A 19,307-nucleotide genomic window follows, 5' to 3' on the forward strand; every position below is an offset into this window, starting at 1 on the left:
GCTCACCAGCTGATAGAGCATGTAGTCTAGAGGTTTTGCTTTGGAATCTCTAGTGTGTTGAATCACTCTTGTGGTGTAGTTATTATGCATCTGGTAGAAATCAGACAGGACTGTAGTAATGCAACTGTGAACAATCTTCCCTTCCCTTGATTCCATATGAAGAATCACCCCAACGTGAACCTCTTCCACGATTGTGGGTCGACTATCGTAATGCGTGTCTTTAGTTGCAGCACACAAGAAGTATCCGAGGATGGACAAGGAGGTCACAAATGAGAAGCAAAGCATGGTTTGCTTTTTCTTCCCTTGAAACTCCATTTTCTCTTGTTTTTATGTGATTCATAGAGAATATATATATATATATATATATATATATATATATATATCAGAATGGTCAACTTGTTTTTATGTGGCAATCCTTATGTGCATGTTAGGGAATTTGAAGAGGCTATTGGCACTTTTTACAATGGTAATGGTCAACTTGATAGGCTTAATTTCATAAGGTTAAAGTTTTTCCCTTTTTCCTTAAAAGAGAAAGCTAAAAGTTGGTTATATTCATCAAGGGCCAGGTCCATATGTTCTTGGGCAGAGATGACCCAAGCATTTTTTAACAAATATTTTCCTAATCACAAAACAATTGCTCTATCCCCAATCTAGGTGAGACCACTGATCGATCAAAATCTTCTACTAATAAAGGAATTTATCAATTAAAAGAAGATCATTGGAAATTAAAACCGCGCCGACATTTTAGCTTGTTTCTATAACGATGATAACCACAATAACAAGAGCCCAATTTGTTCTTACAGTTATCAATGTTATAGAAACAGGCTAAAATGCTCATGTGCTATTGCGGTCTTAAAGAAAGGTTCTTCGTCCACAGTAGTTCCTTTCATCAACTTAGGCTAACTTCCATGATTCTTGTTCTAAAGCCAAGATAACGAGAAATATAAATTAATCGTTTAATTAATACCAATATTTGTGCCTTAGTGCAAGGAAGGCGCGAAACCTTTGTAAATTAAGCGGTATGCGGGAAACAACAGGATAACATTCACTTGTGCATTGTGAACTGTGAAATGTGAAATGTGGTAAGAGTAAATAGAAGATTATTCATGCATTGTGAACTGTGGTAACAATAAATAGAAGATTATTCATCTTTTCTTCAGAGCCATATGGAATTTCATATACATTTGAACAACATGAATTTGAATAAAGTAAGAGTTGAGCAGGCAAAGCCAACAAGTCAAAATAGCAATTATAATCAATTTTTTTATACAAATATCCCCCACTCCCGTTTAAAACTAGTTATTATAAATTTTCCTTAAGACAGGCATGTATTATTACCTAGGAACAACTGATCCACGCCTCCATTCAGATTCCAGTGAAGGAAGAACTGCTGGTTTCTGCACTGCTGTGCGAATTACATTGAGGGCAATAACACAATTCTCTTCCTGCTTTTCTGGATGTGCAGAAGACAGATCTCCAAAGGCTTATTATTCCCTTCAATCTTCCTACAGCAGGATCAAGGAAAGGCTCTAGTATCTCCACAAAATGAGTATCCTACGCTTAACTTCCCGAAAACAGAAAAAAGTACACAAAAAAATAAGTTCTCTTTTTTTTTACTTTTTTTCTTTTTTAAAAAGAAACATAGCCATTATAGAAAGATTTTTTTAACTCAATAAATAAAAGTAAGCTTATGTGGCGGTTATAAATCTCAAGAATACCAAAGGGGATAATTGACAATGACATTACAAAAAACTAACACTCTAACTATCCAAACAGAAACATTTGAGCCCTCTGGCTATCCAAGACACTAAAATATATACCAAAACAATGAAGCAGATAAACTTTTAAATTACCAATCATGATGACAAGAAAACCAAACAGAATGCAGTACCTTATACTTTCCTAGCATATCATCCATGTGACCAGAGAGAGCCAGAACAATGAATTTTAAGGCAGAACGAGCACGAAGCAGGAGTGGCGAGCACCCTAAAACAAGAGCAATGACAGAGTTTTTACATAATGAAAACAAAAGCTAGCTGTCAGAAAATGCATAACATTCAAAGTTCATGTAAACCTAGTACTCTATCCTCGATAAAGTTTTATTATTTATTAGAACCCAAAAATATCTCGTGTGCAAAAACAAGAAACTTTAACAGCTGACCCAGTTGTCACTTCATCAAAGTTTGATCTTATGCATATATGGCTCAACCTATCTTCCTTACCTTTGACAATCTGAGATGAAACATAAGAGCATTATAACATTAATATTTTTTGTTCAAATAATTGAAAAGCATACCTGAATTACACCCAAAAGATCCTCTAGAAGCTCTACAGCCAGATCAACCTGTGTTCAAACCAAAAAGAAGTTCGAATAGAAGTGTAAACACACGGGAGAACTAAACCACACTATGAGAAAGTTACAGCAAAAGAAATCAGACTCAGACAAACCTTTGCAACCACTTGACTTAGCCAAGGTGCTAGCACGCCACAACAGAGATCAATCAAAACACATGCAGCCTTAGCCTGCAAGACAAAACAGGTAAACACAGTTTGTTCCCAAGTGAGAACAATATATTTCAATAGGGTACGGGTTTGTGCTTATTAGAAGTTATATTTATGGAATATATACTGCTATAAGTATAAGTATCCACGAAAAATATCAAACATTCTCACAAGCAAACAAAACTTATTTCCATTTATACTCCTTGAACCAACCAATGTCATCCTTTTCTACATCAACAGAATATTATTTTTCATCCCATTGGTCATATTCTTAAATGCAAAGAATGTTTCTCTCATTCTCACATATAAAAAATTTTTAAAAAAAGTATTAGAAATAGAGATGAACAGGCGAGGATAGAATTCTAAGCAGGCTAATAATAATAAGCAAAGTCACTAACATGCGATGGTGAATATGATGATAAATAGCCAGCACAAGCATGAAGAAGTGGACGGTATAATGATGAACACGATGTTGCTACAAACTGCAGTAATAACACCATGATCAGAATAATATGATCTACTGGTCAAAATACATATCAAATTTACCAAGCCAATTTTCATTAACATTAAGCACAACCTGGGAGAGGGCTTGTTGAACAATTGGTTGTTTCCATTGAGAGAAACTATCATCAATAATGTCAGATGGACGGCTAACAAAGGGACGAAGTGCTATAAAACCCAAAGAAGAACATGTGAAACAAATTGATCAACCAGAAATCACCCCAGAATTCTCAGTAAAATTCAGAAATCAGATCAATGAAATCCATATTTTGAATTTACTGCAAAAAAAGTATTAGAAAACCATTATGCGTAATACTGGAAAACTTAATCTTTGAAAGCAAACAAAGAAAAAAAGAGTTCCCCAGAAGAAGTGGAAACAAACTAGACCAAGTCAATTGGTCAACGAACCTAAGCTTAAACATAAAAAACAGAAGTAGAAAATAATTACCACTTCAGACCAAGAAGAAAACATTAAAAAATAAACACATATATATGTCTGTATTATTGTCTGATTAAGTATAAAACTACTTATTGCAAAGCAACATTTCAGAAGGCACACATTAGGGTTTAACCAGAAAGACAGAATTCTGGTTTCCAAAACTTTTAAGAATGAGTGTGGAACTTCAAACTATTAGGACATCTATATGACATGACAATTACTAGGAAGAGCGATTAGGTGGGACAATCAACCTGGCAGTAATGCTTGAATTAGCGGTAACGCAGACCAGAAGTCAGAAGTCCTATCTGCTAATTTGCTGCAGAGCTGAGGCTGAGAAACATCACAGGTTAAATTGTAAGTGGATAGATCAGAATAGCAGCGAACAAAAAACAGACATCAGAATAGCAGAGGATGCTTATTGAGTTTAATATCGCTATTGCTGTAATCAACCTGTGACGCACAAGCATAAAGAACATGTAAAATCCCTTCCTCCACTGCTCCTATATCCAAGATGTTAAGATAGCTTGAGTCCCAGTGATCATCAGAACTCTTCTCCAAACAAGTTTGAGTAATCAACTAAAGGAGCCGGATTAGTTATTTCTGATTTTACTGCTTCATCTCCATATGTCACTTCACCAGGAGGTGTTGATCCTTCATGTGCCACAGGCTCTATAAGCTTATGCAGAACTCTAGCAGCCTGAGATCAAAAGCATAAACGTGTCCAACCATGTAGTAAAATTAAAACCATGCCAAACGACCATCAAAAGGAAAAAGTGAGGAGACCCATTAATTACCATTCTACAAACAATTCCTAAATCAGAATCTTCGTATGCCTTTCTCAACAGCACAAAAATTGCATCTGCACGGAATACTATAGAACTGGATGTTGACAGGATGAAAGGTGAAGTGCCGCGTGATCTTCATGGCTGCATACAATAAAAGGAGCAAGCTATAAATCATCTAAGACCATAAATAATGAAAAGTTCATTTAATATCAATCCTCTATACAGGACACCGTTCTACAGTCCAGAGAGGGGAACATTGGAATAAAGTTTTGCATGTGAAGTCAAAGGCAAAAAGAAAAGAAGACAATGATGAAGAAAAAAAAAAAAAGAGCACAAAAGATACCTCAAAGTTAGAAGACACGGTTAAGGCTGATGACAGCTGATTATGTTAAGAAACCAGAGTCTGAGATATTGCCTTAAGACTTTGCAGCTGTCCTGCAGTATCAATACAAGACAACATTATAGTAAGTACATTGGCATAGCTGAGTGACCTAAATGTGTAACAGAGTGCAAAAAGATGAGAGATCTACATGAGCAATGATGACTGAAACGCCAAAAATTATAGAACAAAGTCAAATTTACGGCTAACAGCAAACTTAACAAAATGTTTCAAATGTGTCATTCCCAAAAATGATCGTTGTCATATAGACATCTGATGTGCAAAATGTTTAATGCAGCTTTTAGATGACTTAATTAGTAACGACTTCGATTGTTGAACCACTGGAAATCAATTATTTGATGGGAACATGCTTTACTAAACATTGGAACAGGAAAAAGGAGAAAGTGCTTCGTTATTGCACCTTAACACTGGCCTGTAATTCTTGGGCTTGAAAGAAATATATGAATTTCCAATGATTTTAGCTCATTTTTAGAGTTAAGTTAAATACAGGATAAGGTTTATGACCTCTACATGAACTAATGGACCAAGCAGAAGGCAGGCCCCAATCTCATAAAGCTAGATTGGCATTTAACCTGCCAAAGACCCCCATTCGGGTAATGTAGAGTAGCATTTAGCCTGCCGAACTAATATACGCACAACATATTCGGATGCCAATATGCGCTTTTTCAGGAAACTCTTTCAAATCAGTGTCTGACCTTCAAAGCCAAGACTTCGCACAATTAACAAACTCCAATCCTTTAATTCATTTTATCAACCAAAACTAACCAAACAAAAGAGCTTGAACTACTAGTACCAGACTTGATTTTAGTACAATAACAGCACCCAACAAAATTCCTTTGATTACCAGTCAAACCTCCAAACAACAATCTTCTAATTACATCAGCTGATATCTTTACCCTAAAGGGTCTAAACTTCCTACACTTCTTTCCCATATAATCCCTGGATATTTGACCCCCAAAAATAAAAATATCCCTGTACATCTGTCTAAAATAACCTTTGCACAGATTGCCACTTAAAACCCTACTACCTACAACCAACCCCAAAACGTGTCATCAATTATTTTTCCTTTAAGGACCTTTTAACACCCTCTGTCACCTCGATTTTGCATCAAGGTGAAAGAGGAAATCAAGGTAGATGTATATATTCCATAAAACATGATAAAGGAGCAGTAACAGATAATACAAACAGGATTGTAAGGTTTGAAACTGAAAAAAATTTGTTCTTCAAATCAATTCTCATTCCAAAAGTCAAATATTCAACTCTTATAAGCTCAAAATAAAATAAAACCAAGACACTCCAGAATATTTCTATAGTTATCATTAAATTACGAAAAGGGAATAGTCTAGATAGCAAGCATATAAGAAATTCTTTACCATAGAATACTCTAAATAATCACTTTGTGCTCTCAAAAATTAAGCAATAGAGTTGCAAAGGCATGAAGATAAAGTATATACATCATCTGTAACAACATGCGAGCAAAGACCATTGCAAGCTGGATTTGGGAGATAGCATGCATGAAACATATTAAGCAGGTACATACCTTTCATTCCCAAGATTGTATGGGATAAAAAGGACTGGCAAGCATAGCAAGAAAACGTAAATTAGGTTCAGCAGCATCCAAGAAGCTGTTAAGGTCTGCCTGCACTGTTTGCAAGAAAGGGGTGCATAGAAAATGCCATCAGTGTAATAGAAAATAGAAGAAAATCAGATAAGGGTAAGAGACAATGAAAAATATGGGACTAAAGCAGAAAGAAAAGAAATTATATACAAATCTGAGACAAATGAATATACCTCAAGTTGGGGAAGGAGCACAAGCAACCAACTTGTCATGTCTTTAAGCAACTACAAACTAGTAGGCATCAGAAGCCAGAGAGATATAAAAATACAAAAACAGGGTACACAATAAACATTATAGATAGCACAATTGGATCCACCTGAAGATGCAAATCATGGGCATCTTGTTTGTGAGATATAATGGATGGAAACAAGTGGTTAACAACTGGTTGAAACTCTGGTTCCAGGCCAGTCACTGAAACCCCAATAAGCTGAAATGGTAGAAATATAAGAAACCTTAGTGCCAATAAATCTGAGACCAGATGTGATTCATTAATCACATGATGGGATCGTTATTAGGCAGGACATAATTGAAGAGAAATAATATATTTATATATCTATATACATGTATATATATTCAAAACTGCAGAAAAGTTAGGAGTTTCAAACGATTGGGAATGGACTTGTTATTTCATTGGAGAGGTAGCTATAACAGAAGGACAAATGGTGTGGCATGGGGGGCAAAAAATCAGAGCTTGATAAATGAAATTTATCGCAAGCAAGCACATATGGATTTATTCATATTTCATATGCTAAGGCAGATCAAATCAATAATGTCGCAGATATAATTCCCATATCATACCTGTATGAAGAAAATAGCTATGGGATTTCCCCTCAAACAAGATATTCGCACGTAGTGACAGGGAGTATAGTTCATGGGATAGATCATGTTGCGTCGCGGTGTTTCACAACATGGGCGAACTTTTACAAATGTCTCTGGCTGTTCAAAAACAAAATAAAGTAAAAACCCCAGAGCAAACAACTTGGTAGAAAATTCATCTAAAACATGCAGAACTGAAGCTTGAAGCTATATCAGCAGTTCACATTACCCTTAAATCATATACAATCAATTATGTTAAGATACCACAGATGCTAAAGTGGATTCAAAGCAAACAACTTTCATGAGTCGAGTTAGACAAAGAAATGAAATTTCCCATACTCAAAACAAAAACAAACAAACAAAAAAGCAGTTGACTAACCTTGTAGCGTAAGCCAACTGAAATTTCCCATTCGAGCACAGACTTGTTGTAAATTCGTATGTGCGATAACAAGCAAGGTTCCTACCAAACCCAGAAGACAAAATTTAAACTAAATCAAAATTATGTGAATCATAAAATAGGCTGGATTGGAGTTAGGGTTAGAGTAGGAAGGGAGGAAGGGAGAGGAGGTACGTTGAGCTCGAGAAGAATCCACTCCTTGGTGTTGGTAGCGGTGGACCAGTGGGAGCGGAGGTCAGCGTCGAGCACGTGACCCGCCTTCTGGGACGGCGACTCACGTGACATTGCCTTCACTTTGAATTCCAGAGGTTTCACCCTCGCCTCAAACTCTATATCCATCTTCCCTCTTTCTCTTTCACTGTGTTTCTAGTTTTGAAGAATTGACGAGGGGCTACTGAGTATGAAGGAGCTATAGAGAAGAAGAGTGTTTTCTTTGTTTAAAATCATGGTTGGGAAGCTCCTGCGGATGGTCGTCGTCGTCCGCGTCCTCGTGGAGGAGAAATGAGTTGGTGTTGCTATTTTTCTGTCTTGTTTTCTTTTCTTTTAATATTTTTGTATTAGGAAGAGAAGGGGCTTCTTCTTCAATTCAGATTTCAAAGATTCTGAAGGAAAAGTTCAGCTGTATTCAGATGAGTTGGATTCTAAACCCTCCAATCAGAATTTTTAAGTAATCTAAAACATTCAGGGGCGTATTGAATTAGCATTCAATAATATTTTAACCGACTTAAAAAATTCGGGTGTATTCAATTTAGATTTTAACGAATTTTTAAAAGGTTTATAAAAATTTGGGTGTATTCAATTTAGACTTATTTGAACTTTTAAAATGTCCATATAAATGTAGGTGTATTTAATTAGAACTTGGAAAAAATCCAAATAAATTTACCTGTTTTCAAAATGAGATGGATTTGGAAGGATTTAATTGAGTGTCGGAGTTTGGAGAACTTTTAGGGTTTAGGTATAAATAATAAAGGCCAACATAAGTCCAACCTCTACGGCAAAGATTTTATACAACGTGTTTTTATCTCTCTACAGAAGATGAACCACCCTCCAAAGATAGGCTCTTTCAATTTTCTTATTAGTTTTCCTTCTTCTTCCATTATTTTTTCTTGTTTGGTACTGTTCGTTAAGAACCACAAAGAACATTGACTGACTACAAGGAAAAGATACAAGAGTTAACTATCATCGCAAAAAGAAGCTAAAAGAGAATCTATCCACATGAATAACAAAACCATAGTGTATGCATCATCATGATGCCAACCTTCTATTAATTTAGTGTGTGTTTTTTGGTAAATTATGTTAATTAAGTTAGTAAGTTCTCAAGACATTGGTAAAATGGGACTAAGTTAAAAGAGATTGTGGAGTACAACGGTTAAAAAACCTCCTCACTCGCTCTCCTTATACAGGCTGAAACTGCCTTTGCAAAATAAGTCATTCGCTAAACTGAAACAGCGAGTCCGGCTCTCTCTCCCGTTCGCAACTCCAGCTCTCTCTCTCTCTCTCTCTCTCTCTCTCTCTCTCTCGACTGCTTCTTCGAATCTTGACCAGGTAAGTTTTCTGGTCTCTCTTTCCTTCTTCCCCTTTGGGTCAAGTTGGGACCTTTGGGTCAAGTTGAGACCTTCAGCTCTGGTTATTGTCAAAGCTTTGGTTATTGTTAACATAAACTCTCTCTCTTCACAAATCATGCGATCATAACAGAATTAATGGTTTGAAATTGTTCTGTTCCGACAGGATATTCTGTTCCAGAAGGCTAAAAATGTAAAATGTATAGCTATGTGACTGTTTCAACTATACTCTAAAAACATAGTTTATATAGAAATCCCAACTGAACCCCCCAATACCCAGAAAGGAAAAAGAAGAAAAAAACAAATGAGTAAATTACAAGGCAAAATTAGAACAGGCTTGATTGCATATAGCAGAGAACTACAATGCAACTATATATCTTACCTTGGAAGACGCGGATCAAGCAGACGTTTTTCACGTAATTCTTCCATTGACAGAAGCTGTTATGGATCAAGAGTTCAACATTTACAGCCAACATCAGCTGGAAAATTGTTAATAAATAAGCAAGAAAATGCTACCGTATCGCGATCAGGCACAGATGGCATTTTTGCTTCCTGATGGACAGACCCTTCTTCTTCTTTCTGCAAAATAAAGCTAACCAATCTTAAAACCAACGTGCAACATTGCAGCAGTTCAACCGTAGCTACCACTTTAGCATACATTCAAGATAAGCAAATTTACAATATTTATTAGGACACGAGATTTATTATACAGCATCATTCCGCAGGCATATCGACTCCCTGGATACCATTATAATAACATTTTAGAAGGAAGGGAAAGGTTCAAGAATTTATCCCAGATGTCAAATGATAGTGCGATACTCAGCTCGCCAACCTCCGTTAGGTAGGGGATCTTTATGAATGCCAACTATTTGCTAGTCAGTACAGTTCTGAGGATATATTTCAGTATAATACCAGAAATTGTGTCTTTTAAGAGGTCCTAGACTGGTCCAACAACTGCCCTTGACTATTACTACCTTTAACCCATCGCGACACAACCTCAGTGTCTATACTAGACAAATTAGCCCACAGGGGGGTTAACACAAGCAAATATGAAAACCCAACAAAGAATTAAGTCCCTAAAGTGCCCCAACACTCAACTGCAAAATGTAAAACACTTCAATCAGCCAAATCAATTTTGTACTGTTGGCTAAGGTATCGCAATCATCTCAAGTTTTCTATATTCATATACAGGATACAAGAGCAGCCAAGCCTACATTCTTACATTCAGGAAAAAGAGCCTTGATTTTTCACCTTCTTAGTGAACCAGTTGGCAGTTCTCAACCTCTTTTCCTAATGAAAAGAAAAAGAAAAGTCCTTTTTTCCAAGGAAATAAAAATAAAAATTGGTGATTTGATGTTCTCAGCAATCTTTACCATTGATCCCTTCAAAAATCCAGTAATCAAATGTAAAAACTACATTTTTTCAACTATGGCCCTTATGTTATCTTCAAAATTCTAATTATCATGTTGCATCAACTCAATAGTACAGCAAAAAAAAAAAATTAATATCCCTAAAGACATGGAACTTACTTGTGCATACAGTACTTGAACTCTTGGCCCCTAACTAGATCTTTCCCTCCTTCTTCAAGCTACAACCAGAACACATGCCACATAAAATAATAAGTATAACGGAACCAAGCCAACAAAGGAGAGTATAAAATAGTCCATCTTACCGGATCACTCTCGTAGACAAGCTCATAACAAGTTGAAGAAAGGCATCGCAAAGCACAATTCTCTTTTGCTATCAAAGAAGACTTACATTGCCAACCCCACAATCCGCTATTCCCATAGTGTAAGGAAAAAAAAAAGAGCAATCAGAGCACTATCATATCTATGATTTGCAAGCTGACAATATGCTTACTACTAGGAAAAGCACAAAAAAATAGTAAATGGGAAATCAAAAATAGAGGAGGAGGTTGATACCTCTCCTCGTCTCAATAGCAATGGCATTGGTTCTTCTTCTGCCTCGTCTCAATATCCTGCCAAATACCCACATACAAAAACCCATCAAAATTCAGAATTAATAAAAAGAAACAAAAATCCCACAAGCATAGTATTAGTATCAGATAAGAAATTAATAGAAAGTCAGAAACAGAAGCATTACAGAGATTGGGCGACGAGACTTGGCGAGAACTGTGGGAGATAACAACAACAATAAAAAAAACTAAAAGCACTGGAATTCCGAGCAAGGAAGAACATGACGAATGTTGATTCGCCATTCTCTTTTCCTTCTTCTGCGAGTAGAATTTTGAACAATTATAACTTTCTCTTCTTCAAGTTTGTGAGATGAGCGGCACGGACACCTGACGTGACGTGGGCTCAGCTCAGTTCTCTGCAGACGGTGCTGGATCAAGCTAATGGCCCAATTATCATCCCCATCGTTTGGCCCGTAAATTACTTTTTTTCTGTTTTACGGACGAAAGCCCGTAAATTACTTTGATACAACCAATTTGACTACTTTGCCCAACAAAATATTGTGTTTTTTTTTTTTTCTGTTGGGACCAAAATTTTGTACTTAATGGTCTTGCAGTTGACTCTTTTATAATCTATTCTATGCAATTATTTAAGAAAATTATCTTTTTTGATTTAAAAGGGTAAACTATCAATTTTTCTAACTATAACCAAACCATTCTGATAATTGATTTCAACTAGTATTATAAAAAACCCCACTATCTAAGAAACCCCACTATCTTCCCAAACTACCCTCAGATTAAGTATTAATTTACACACACCCCACTTAACCCTCAATTTTCAGTTTGCCCAATTCAATTGCAAAAGAACCCACCTTTACAAACCCCACAATTTTTGGGAAATTTGGCAAAAGGAATTGGAACCCACTAAACGCTAAACCCCTAAACAGCAAGCTTTCAAGAGTTTCAATTAGTTAAAGCATGTCTATACCATTGTAAATGAAAAAAAGCATGTGGATTATTAATGAGGGGAAAATATGGAATCACGTGATAAAAACAATTAACTGAATTTAATATGTCTTCAATTAGGAGATAGCCATGCCGTATGATAAGTTTGGTTTTCTTGGGTCCCACGCGGATCATGGAGACTCTCTCTCTCTCTCTCTCTCTCGGCAGCGTGAACGAAAGGATGCAAACCCATGTATGCTGAAACATATTCTAATTAGTTAAAGCATGTCTATACCATTGTAAATGACAAAAAGCATGTGGATTATTAATGAGGGGAAAATATGGAATTACGTGATAAAAACAATTAACTGAATTTAATATGTCTTCAATTAGGAGATAGCCATGCCGTATGATAAGTTTGGTTTTATTATAAGCGTGTGCATGTCTCCAAAAAAGTTAACTACATATAAGGTGCAAACTCTAGTACAATAAATACAATAAGTTAACTATAATAAAACGGGTAACTACGGATATTTGATCTTTATGCCCAATTATTGAATACAATTATCATTAATTGTTTTTAAAATGGGTAACTACATGTATTTGATCTTTATGCCCAATTATTGAATACTATTATCTTTAATTTTCAAAAAAAAGGGTAACTACAGGAATCCTTCTAGGAGTAAGGAATCAATCATATTAAATAGGAATCCTTCTAGGAGTAAGGAATCAATCATATTAAACATATCGCAACAATATAAATTGTGTCTATATAAGCAAATAAAATCCCAGGAGAGACTGCTAAAACATATTGAGTGTGATCAAAAACTTGTAAACCCTATACTTTTCTTTTGTGCTTATTATTTGTAGCTTAGCTTTGGTGCTACATATATTAGTTTTTGAGGTTGATGGGAAATACTGGCTCTTCTCGCGTTCCCAACAAGCCCTCGCCAAGGTTTTTGGGTTATCACAGTGCGCCAAATTTCGAAATATGCCATGTTTGCAATCGAAATATTGAAAGATGGGTATGCAACCCAAATTTTAACTCCATTCTACCTAAATATATTTCTTCAATTCTTTCATACTCTGTTCTGATTTTTTTTCTTTTTCTTTTTCCCATAGGATAATTTGAGGCAACTGACATTCTGGGGTTTAAAATTCTGTAAGATGCATGAAGTTGATGGGACTCCGAGGTGCAGTGGTTGTAACAGATTCCAGGTTGGTAGAAAGACTTTTATTCGGAATGGCAATGGAGAGGAGCTGGGTTCACCATCTCCATGTTGCCTCTAGCTAGGCAGAGTCATAATATATTGTTCGGTTAGCCTTTTGCTTTCTAAGAAGGGTGTCTAATTTCCAAATAATTTTCTTTTTAAATTTTATGATTTTATATTATATTGTGATGATGTGTGTTTACCTATTTTGTGTGTGCTGTGATAGTATATTTTTGTGTATATAGGGTCCACTTTTATTAGAGAGGTGGATAACAACGTGTTTAATAAATGTGGTATAATTAGAGATACTCTTATAGGATACGTGTGTATGTATATCTTATCCAATATGCTAGTTTTCGTTTAACAAATTTGTAGAGAGAGTAATTTAACATGTTTACTTTTGGTTTGGTGTTTTTTTTAATATACCTATTCATGTTTTAGGCATTAAATTTTATTTTATTTTTGTAATGAAGCTAATGACGAAAATTTTCATTTGGTCAGACAGAAGGACAAATGGAATATGTGAACCTTGGAGATGGCCGGAAGCTTTGCTCGGATTGCTATTCTATTGCTATCTTTGATCCAAGTAAATGTAACCGTCTTATTGAAAAGATGCGTGAATTTTATAAAGAGTTAAATCTCGAAGTGGATAAGGACATTCCTATTCTATTGGTCGACAAAAACTACATGGACAAAAGACAAGTAAGTAACATAACTAATAAAATCATATTTGTTCCGAATAGTGTTGTAAATAGATTTTTACGCTTGCTCATATCTATAACATATGATTATAGTTAATGCTTTTGAATTCATTATGCACACACTCAAAACTGGGAGTGAGCATCAATCCAACTGAATTGACCAAATTACTGGTTTGGTTTGTTTTTTATCAGAAAAAGTCAAACATTTTGAAAACCGAACTGGACAATCTCATTTTCATCTCCCATGAATGAGCATGTGAGTTTCATTCTTCAAGAAGTTTATTTAAACAACGAACCAAAGTATCAAATCACAAGATATGTTTAGATTACAATCATAAAGACATAAATTATTATTTTTACTTATATTTGAGTTGTAAACAAAATGCATGATAGCTATTAGTTTAATTGTAGTTTTCTTTCTAATATTAAAAGACATCTCATGTTTGATTCCTCTCACTCTCGTTTATAAAAATAAAATGCAGTATATGATGCTAATATACCGAAGGATTTATTTCGTTTTTATTTTTTATTGATAAATTCTTAATGGTATTTCTTTTGGATATATGCAGGGTGCGGTTGGATTGACCACATTCGATCACAGAAAAGTTTGGACGGTAAGAGATATTAAGGCCTAAAATAGTCTATGTTGTTTTGAAAAATCTTATTAAAAAAATTACTATAGGATTCTTTACAATTTAATTATTAACGCCCTAAATAAAAGATTAGCTACCATGTTGCGTTCCTTGTAAATGTCATTGATTGAGACGTGTTAGAGCTTTTCCTAAAGTTGCCAGTTTTAGATTGTAATTTGGTAGCTAATTTGGATTGTATATGTGCCTTTTTTGTGATAATTTGGATTAGTGTCTTTGAATCCCCTTCAATTTATATGTTGGACAGTTTTAGCTGATTAATTAGCCCACATTAAAGATTGTTTAAATGCAAATGCTTTAGCCTGAAGAACGTAGGTACCTGCAATGATTGGTTTAGCTTCCTTATTTCTCGTAATAAAACCTGCAGCTCGCTTTTTTTTTCTTTCTACCATATCAATTAAAATGTGGGATCTTTTTTGTCATAAGGTAATTATTTTGTTTGGTGTTGGTTGTTAAACAAACAAAATAAAAAAGATTTGTTTGGGGTTTGATGATTTTATCCTTTTGATTTGTAACAGATTACAAATTGTTCAAAAAATGGGGATAATATTCAAGTGCAGAAAGCTAAAAAGACGTTGACCAAGGGCAAAGTGACATCAATCTTACTTCTGTTTGGACTACCAGAGTACTTTTTCTCAAATACCTTTCATTATAAATTTTTGTTTATAAACTTTTATTTTAAATTCATTTTCGCACTTCCTCATTCCCAAATTCTCACTGCATTCTTTCTAATTTATTTTCATAGCTATAGCCCATCTTCCTTTATTATTTTCAATTTTAGGAAATTCTGCATCCAACTCCTACATAGATGACTTTAGCACTTTGAATGCAGGATAACTGCTCTTAACTACTTGGGCTAACATACTCTTACCTTGTTGATTTTTAATTAGTATAACGATAAGAGAATAGAGAAATTGAAGAAGCATTTTTGCATTCCATTAAAACTTATCACCTCCTAAAAGTTCCTCTGTAATTTGATGATAATAGAGCATATTATATAACCATCATTATACATTTGTAAATAGTATTGAGACAAAATGACCCTCTCAGTTTCTCAAAATTCTTAAATAATAACAGTTATGAAATCTTTAGGAATAAATATCACAACAAATAAATAGTACCTTCAATTTCGTTTCCTCTCAAAAACATATTTATACAATAAATGTTTTATTGCATGCAGAGTTATAATGGGCGCGATCTTGGCACATGAGATGATGCATGCATGGTTACTTCTTAAAGGTTCGAATAAAATATTTTTTTTTCTTCATCTATTTATCTCGTAATGAAATATCATTTTTTTTTTCTTTGAATGATTAATTTTTTGTTAAGCTATTTAAATGATAGAGCCTATATTTTATTCTGTAAATGATGGTTTATGTACTTGTAAATTGTAATAGGTTGTAAGAAATTGGATAGAAAAGTGTGCGAAGGTATTTGTGAAGTGATGGCACAGCTGTGGTTGGAATGGTTTTGTGATGAGGGGAAGAATCATTTGGACTCTTACACAACCGAGCAGGCTGAGTTTACGAAGAATTTGAAAATATTACATGCATACAAGATAACAACGAGAGATGACAAAATTTATGGAGATGGGTTTAGAGAAGCTCAGCGGGCAGTTAGTACATCTAACCTCCACAAAACCTTGCAACATATCGTTCGACACAAGGCTCTCCCTCCTCGGATCCATAGCAACTCAACTTGTTAATATAGAGGAAATTAATAGAGATGTATTTTTCCAAATGTGACAGGTAAGAGAAAAGTTGTGCGAGAGAACTTTAGTGTTAATTAGTTTTGAATGTTTTTATCACTTATTTCTAGACGGATCCAGGATTTTAAAATAGGGTGGGCTAAATTTACCTTGCATACAAACCTATTAAGTCCATATGTATCGGTAGATAACTCAAACCCAAAATTTTCCCCTCTAAAATAGAACAATTCATGTATATCTCATACTCAAATAATTTTTCAAAATTATTGTTGATGTTAATTTTACAATATTAAAAAAAAAAATTAGAATTTTAAAGCTGAGGAATGGGGTGTGGTTTTAATTTAAACAGAAATTTAACGGGGAAGTGTGGTTTTTAATGTTAATTGTTTCTGTAAATGAAGAGTTTTTGTTTGTTTTTATTTATGTGAAGTGTTAAATGTTAATAAAATTGGGAAAGTGTGGTGGAACATGGGGTGAACTAAAAAGTGAAGGTGCCTCACACGCAACTCCACCAAGTCAATGCACTAAATCTGTCAGTTGGGGTCCATTTACATGAGTTAATTAGAACTTGGTGGAAATCTGTCAGTTGGGGTCCATTTACATGGGTAGATTGGAACTTGGGGGAGGTGTGCTGGGTTTGCTATTTTAGACTAGAAAAAAAAATAAAAAAAATTTGCCACATTTAACTAAAAAACTAATGTGGTCTTGGCTTGGCCCCACATTTCAAGCATGGGAACCTATGACCACTAAACTAAGTCCACAATTCCTATTTACCCAAAACAAACAAAAGTCCACAATTCCTAACAAGCATACATCAAAATTATTCGGATCATGTCGGAATTTGTCACCTCTAACAAGCATACATCAAAATTATTTGAAGACAGTCTTCATCAAGACCCTAACAAAAGCGAATTTTTAAAGGAAAACTTATGAAATTGTCAAATATATCTTCATAATCTTCATTTTTTTAATAATAAAAAATGACATACATATATAGAATAATAATAATAATAAATGATAAATATTAGTAAAAGTTGCTCAATTAATGAAAATAGACTGGCAAATTTATTTATGTGAAAATTTTATTTATTTTGTACAAATTGAATAATAACATTTTTGGGCACTACTAAATTTTTTTTGAATAAAAAATTTAAAAATATTTTCTATTTAATTTATCAAACACTACAATATACTTCAGTTATAGAATAAATTAATCTCCTTTTCAAACATTAATGCGTTCAATTTCAAAACTTGAAATACCAGACAGACGCAATGAGAAGAAAGAGAAAATAAAATAAAAAACAAAATTAAAAGATAAGGAGCAGAGGCAGCGTAGGAGCAACTCCACCCATTTGCCCTTAGTCATGGCAAGGGGGGAGCTAGGGCAGCCACTATTCACGTGAATAGTAGTTGCCCTTGCAAATAATATTTTCCGTTTCCACCCGTTGCCATGGCAAAGGGCAATTACTATTCATTTTTTTTATTTTTTTCACAGCTTTTTTTACCACAATAATTAATTTGGATAATATTTTCGAATAAGATTTTCGGGTGCCTACGTGTCAATACTATTCATATCTCATAATTGGATAAAATTTTCAATTTCAAATTTCAGATAAAAAAAAAAAGGCTGGTATTTATAGAAAAAAATTCATTAATTTTGGGTATTTTTTTAAAAAATTTCTGAATTTTTTCCAATATTTTATTGCAAAAATATTGGCTGCCGTTGGATTGGAGGAAAAAATAAGATCGGAGAGCCCAGACGACGCCATGTGACAAAAAAAAAATCAAATCGGTGGGTCTTGTGGTAGGCATCGCCGACGTCAAGACCATCGTTTTGGACCTCGAGCTAAAGCGCCGGGCGGCCAGAGTTCGTGGGACCCACCTCCCCCTGGGCTCACCTCGAAACGACTTTTTTTTTTCCCCCAACTTTGGGCTCACTCATTCTTTGGAACCGCTCTAATAAGAGCAACTCCACCCATTTGCCCTTAGCCATGGCAAGGGGGAGCTATGGCACCACTTCACGTGAATAGTAGTTGCCTTGCAAATAGTATTTTCCGTTTCCACCTGTTGCCATGGCAAATGGCAATTACTATTCATTTTTTAATTTTTTTCACAGCTTTTTTTACCACAATAATTAATTTGGATAATATTTTCGGGTTCTTACGTGTCAATACTATTCATATCTCATAATCGGATAAAATTTTCAATTTCAAATTTCAGATTTAAAAAAAAAAAAAGGCTGGTATTTATAGAAAAAAATTCATTAATTTTGGGTATTTTTAAAAAATTTCGAATTTTTCCAGTATTTTATTGCAAAAAAATTCTTTGTTGGATTGGAGGAAAAATAAGATCGGAGAGCCTAGACGACGCCACGTGGCAACAGAAAAAAATCAAATCGGGATCAGAAGATCGACATCGCCTCGTTTTGGACTCGGGCTGAAGCTGCCTTCGGCCAGCTCGAGTTCGTGGGACCCACCTCCCCCCCGGGCCCAGGCTCACCGCTGGAAACAGCTTTTTGTTTTTTTTCCCCCAGCCTTGGGCTCAGCTCATTGCTAGAACCGCTCTAAGGAGCAGATTGGCTTGGCCCACATTGCAAAAATGGTATTCTATGAATAACTAGGTCACAATTCCTATTTAGCAAAAAACCAAAACATGTTCATAATTCCTCTCTCTCTCTCTCTCTCTCTCTCTGACATTTACCAAGCACTGGCCAGAGTATCCTATTTTTTCCCTCCTCACACGCAGTGGCCAGAGTACTATTTTTTCTTCTTCTTCCTCCTCGCCTCTCCGTTCTCTCTCCGAAAAACCTATCCAAAATGTCTGTAGGCAAAAGAAGAAATGGACAGAAACGGTAATCCATTAATCCCAACTCATTTTGGAATGTTTAGGTGAGATCTCAATGACTTTTTGGTATAAATTTGTATTTGTTTCCATGAATAGGTGTTTCAAGGAAGAGCAATGGCTGCTTCCAAATCCCTTGTTTTGCTGCTGGCTAGTCTGCTCATAGTGGACATCCACCCATCTGCATCTGCACCTCCACCCAACCCCGCCGCCGCCGCTGATGTTCCACCCAACCCCGCCGCCGCCGCTGATGTTCCGCCCAACCCCACCGCCGCTGCTGATGTATGTGTTTCTTTTTCGTTTTTTGAGTTTGTGGTAA

The 19,307-nt window shown here is 35.2% G+C and overlaps 2 protein-coding genes and 1 pseudogene across 4 annotated transcripts in view; 2 read left to right on the forward strand and 1 right to left on the reverse strand.

The window, feature by feature from the left end:
- Positions 1–1,970: 1,970 nt before the first annotated feature.
- LOC103343564 (uncharacterized) lies at positions 1,971–11,390 on the reverse strand (annotated as a pseudogene). Its single transcript, XR_016127063.1, has 18 exons — positions 11,124–11,390; positions 10,943–10,998; positions 10,693–10,798; positions 10,550–10,608; positions 9,537–9,599; positions 9,403–9,458; positions 7,441–7,521; positions 7,044–7,177; positions 6,562–6,672; positions 6,419–6,469; positions 6,168–6,271; positions 4,571–4,662; positions 4,237–4,368; positions 3,893–4,139; positions 3,694–3,772; positions 2,449–2,523; positions 2,297–2,344; positions 1,971–1,986 (listed from the first exon to the last, which is right to left on the reverse strand). The product of XR_016127063.1 is annotated as an uncharacterized LOC103343564 (transcript).
- A 1,395-nt stretch (positions 11,391–12,785) lies between these two features.
- Positions 12,786–16,144, forward strand: LOC148917056 (protein DA1-like). The gene is made up of 7 exons (XM_089052360.1): positions 12,786–12,902; positions 13,000–13,095; positions 13,590–13,790; positions 14,359–14,403; positions 14,958–15,064; positions 15,620–15,678; positions 15,837–16,144. Exons 1-7 carry the CDS (start codon positions 12,786–12,788, stop codon positions 16,142–16,144), a joined length of 933 nt encoding a protein of 310 aa, XP_088908486.1.
- A 2,629-nt stretch (positions 16,145–18,773) lies between these two features.
- Positions 18,774–19,307, forward strand: part of LOC103331321 (uncharacterized) — a 41,620-nt gene continuing 41,086 nt past the window's right edge. Inside the window, exons 1-2 of one of the 2 annotated variants that reach the window (XM_089053064.1) lie at positions 18,774–18,998; positions 19,088–19,270. In XM_089053064.1, the coding sequence (XP_088909190.1) occupies positions 19,106–19,270 (165 nt within the window). In that variant the 5' untranslated portion in view covers positions 18,774–18,998; positions 19,088–19,105. The remainder of the gene's footprint in view (positions 18,999–19,087; positions 19,271–19,307) is intronic. The other variant, XM_089053063.1, reaches the window with a different exon arrangement.

This window comes from Prunus mume, linkage group LG5, assembly GCF_029339155.1.
Source record: "Prunus mume cultivar Tortuosa linkage group LG5, ASM2933915v1, whole genome shotgun sequence".
NCBI classification, from domain to species: Eukaryota; Viridiplantae; Streptophyta; class Magnoliopsida; order Rosales; family Rosaceae; genus Prunus; species Prunus mume.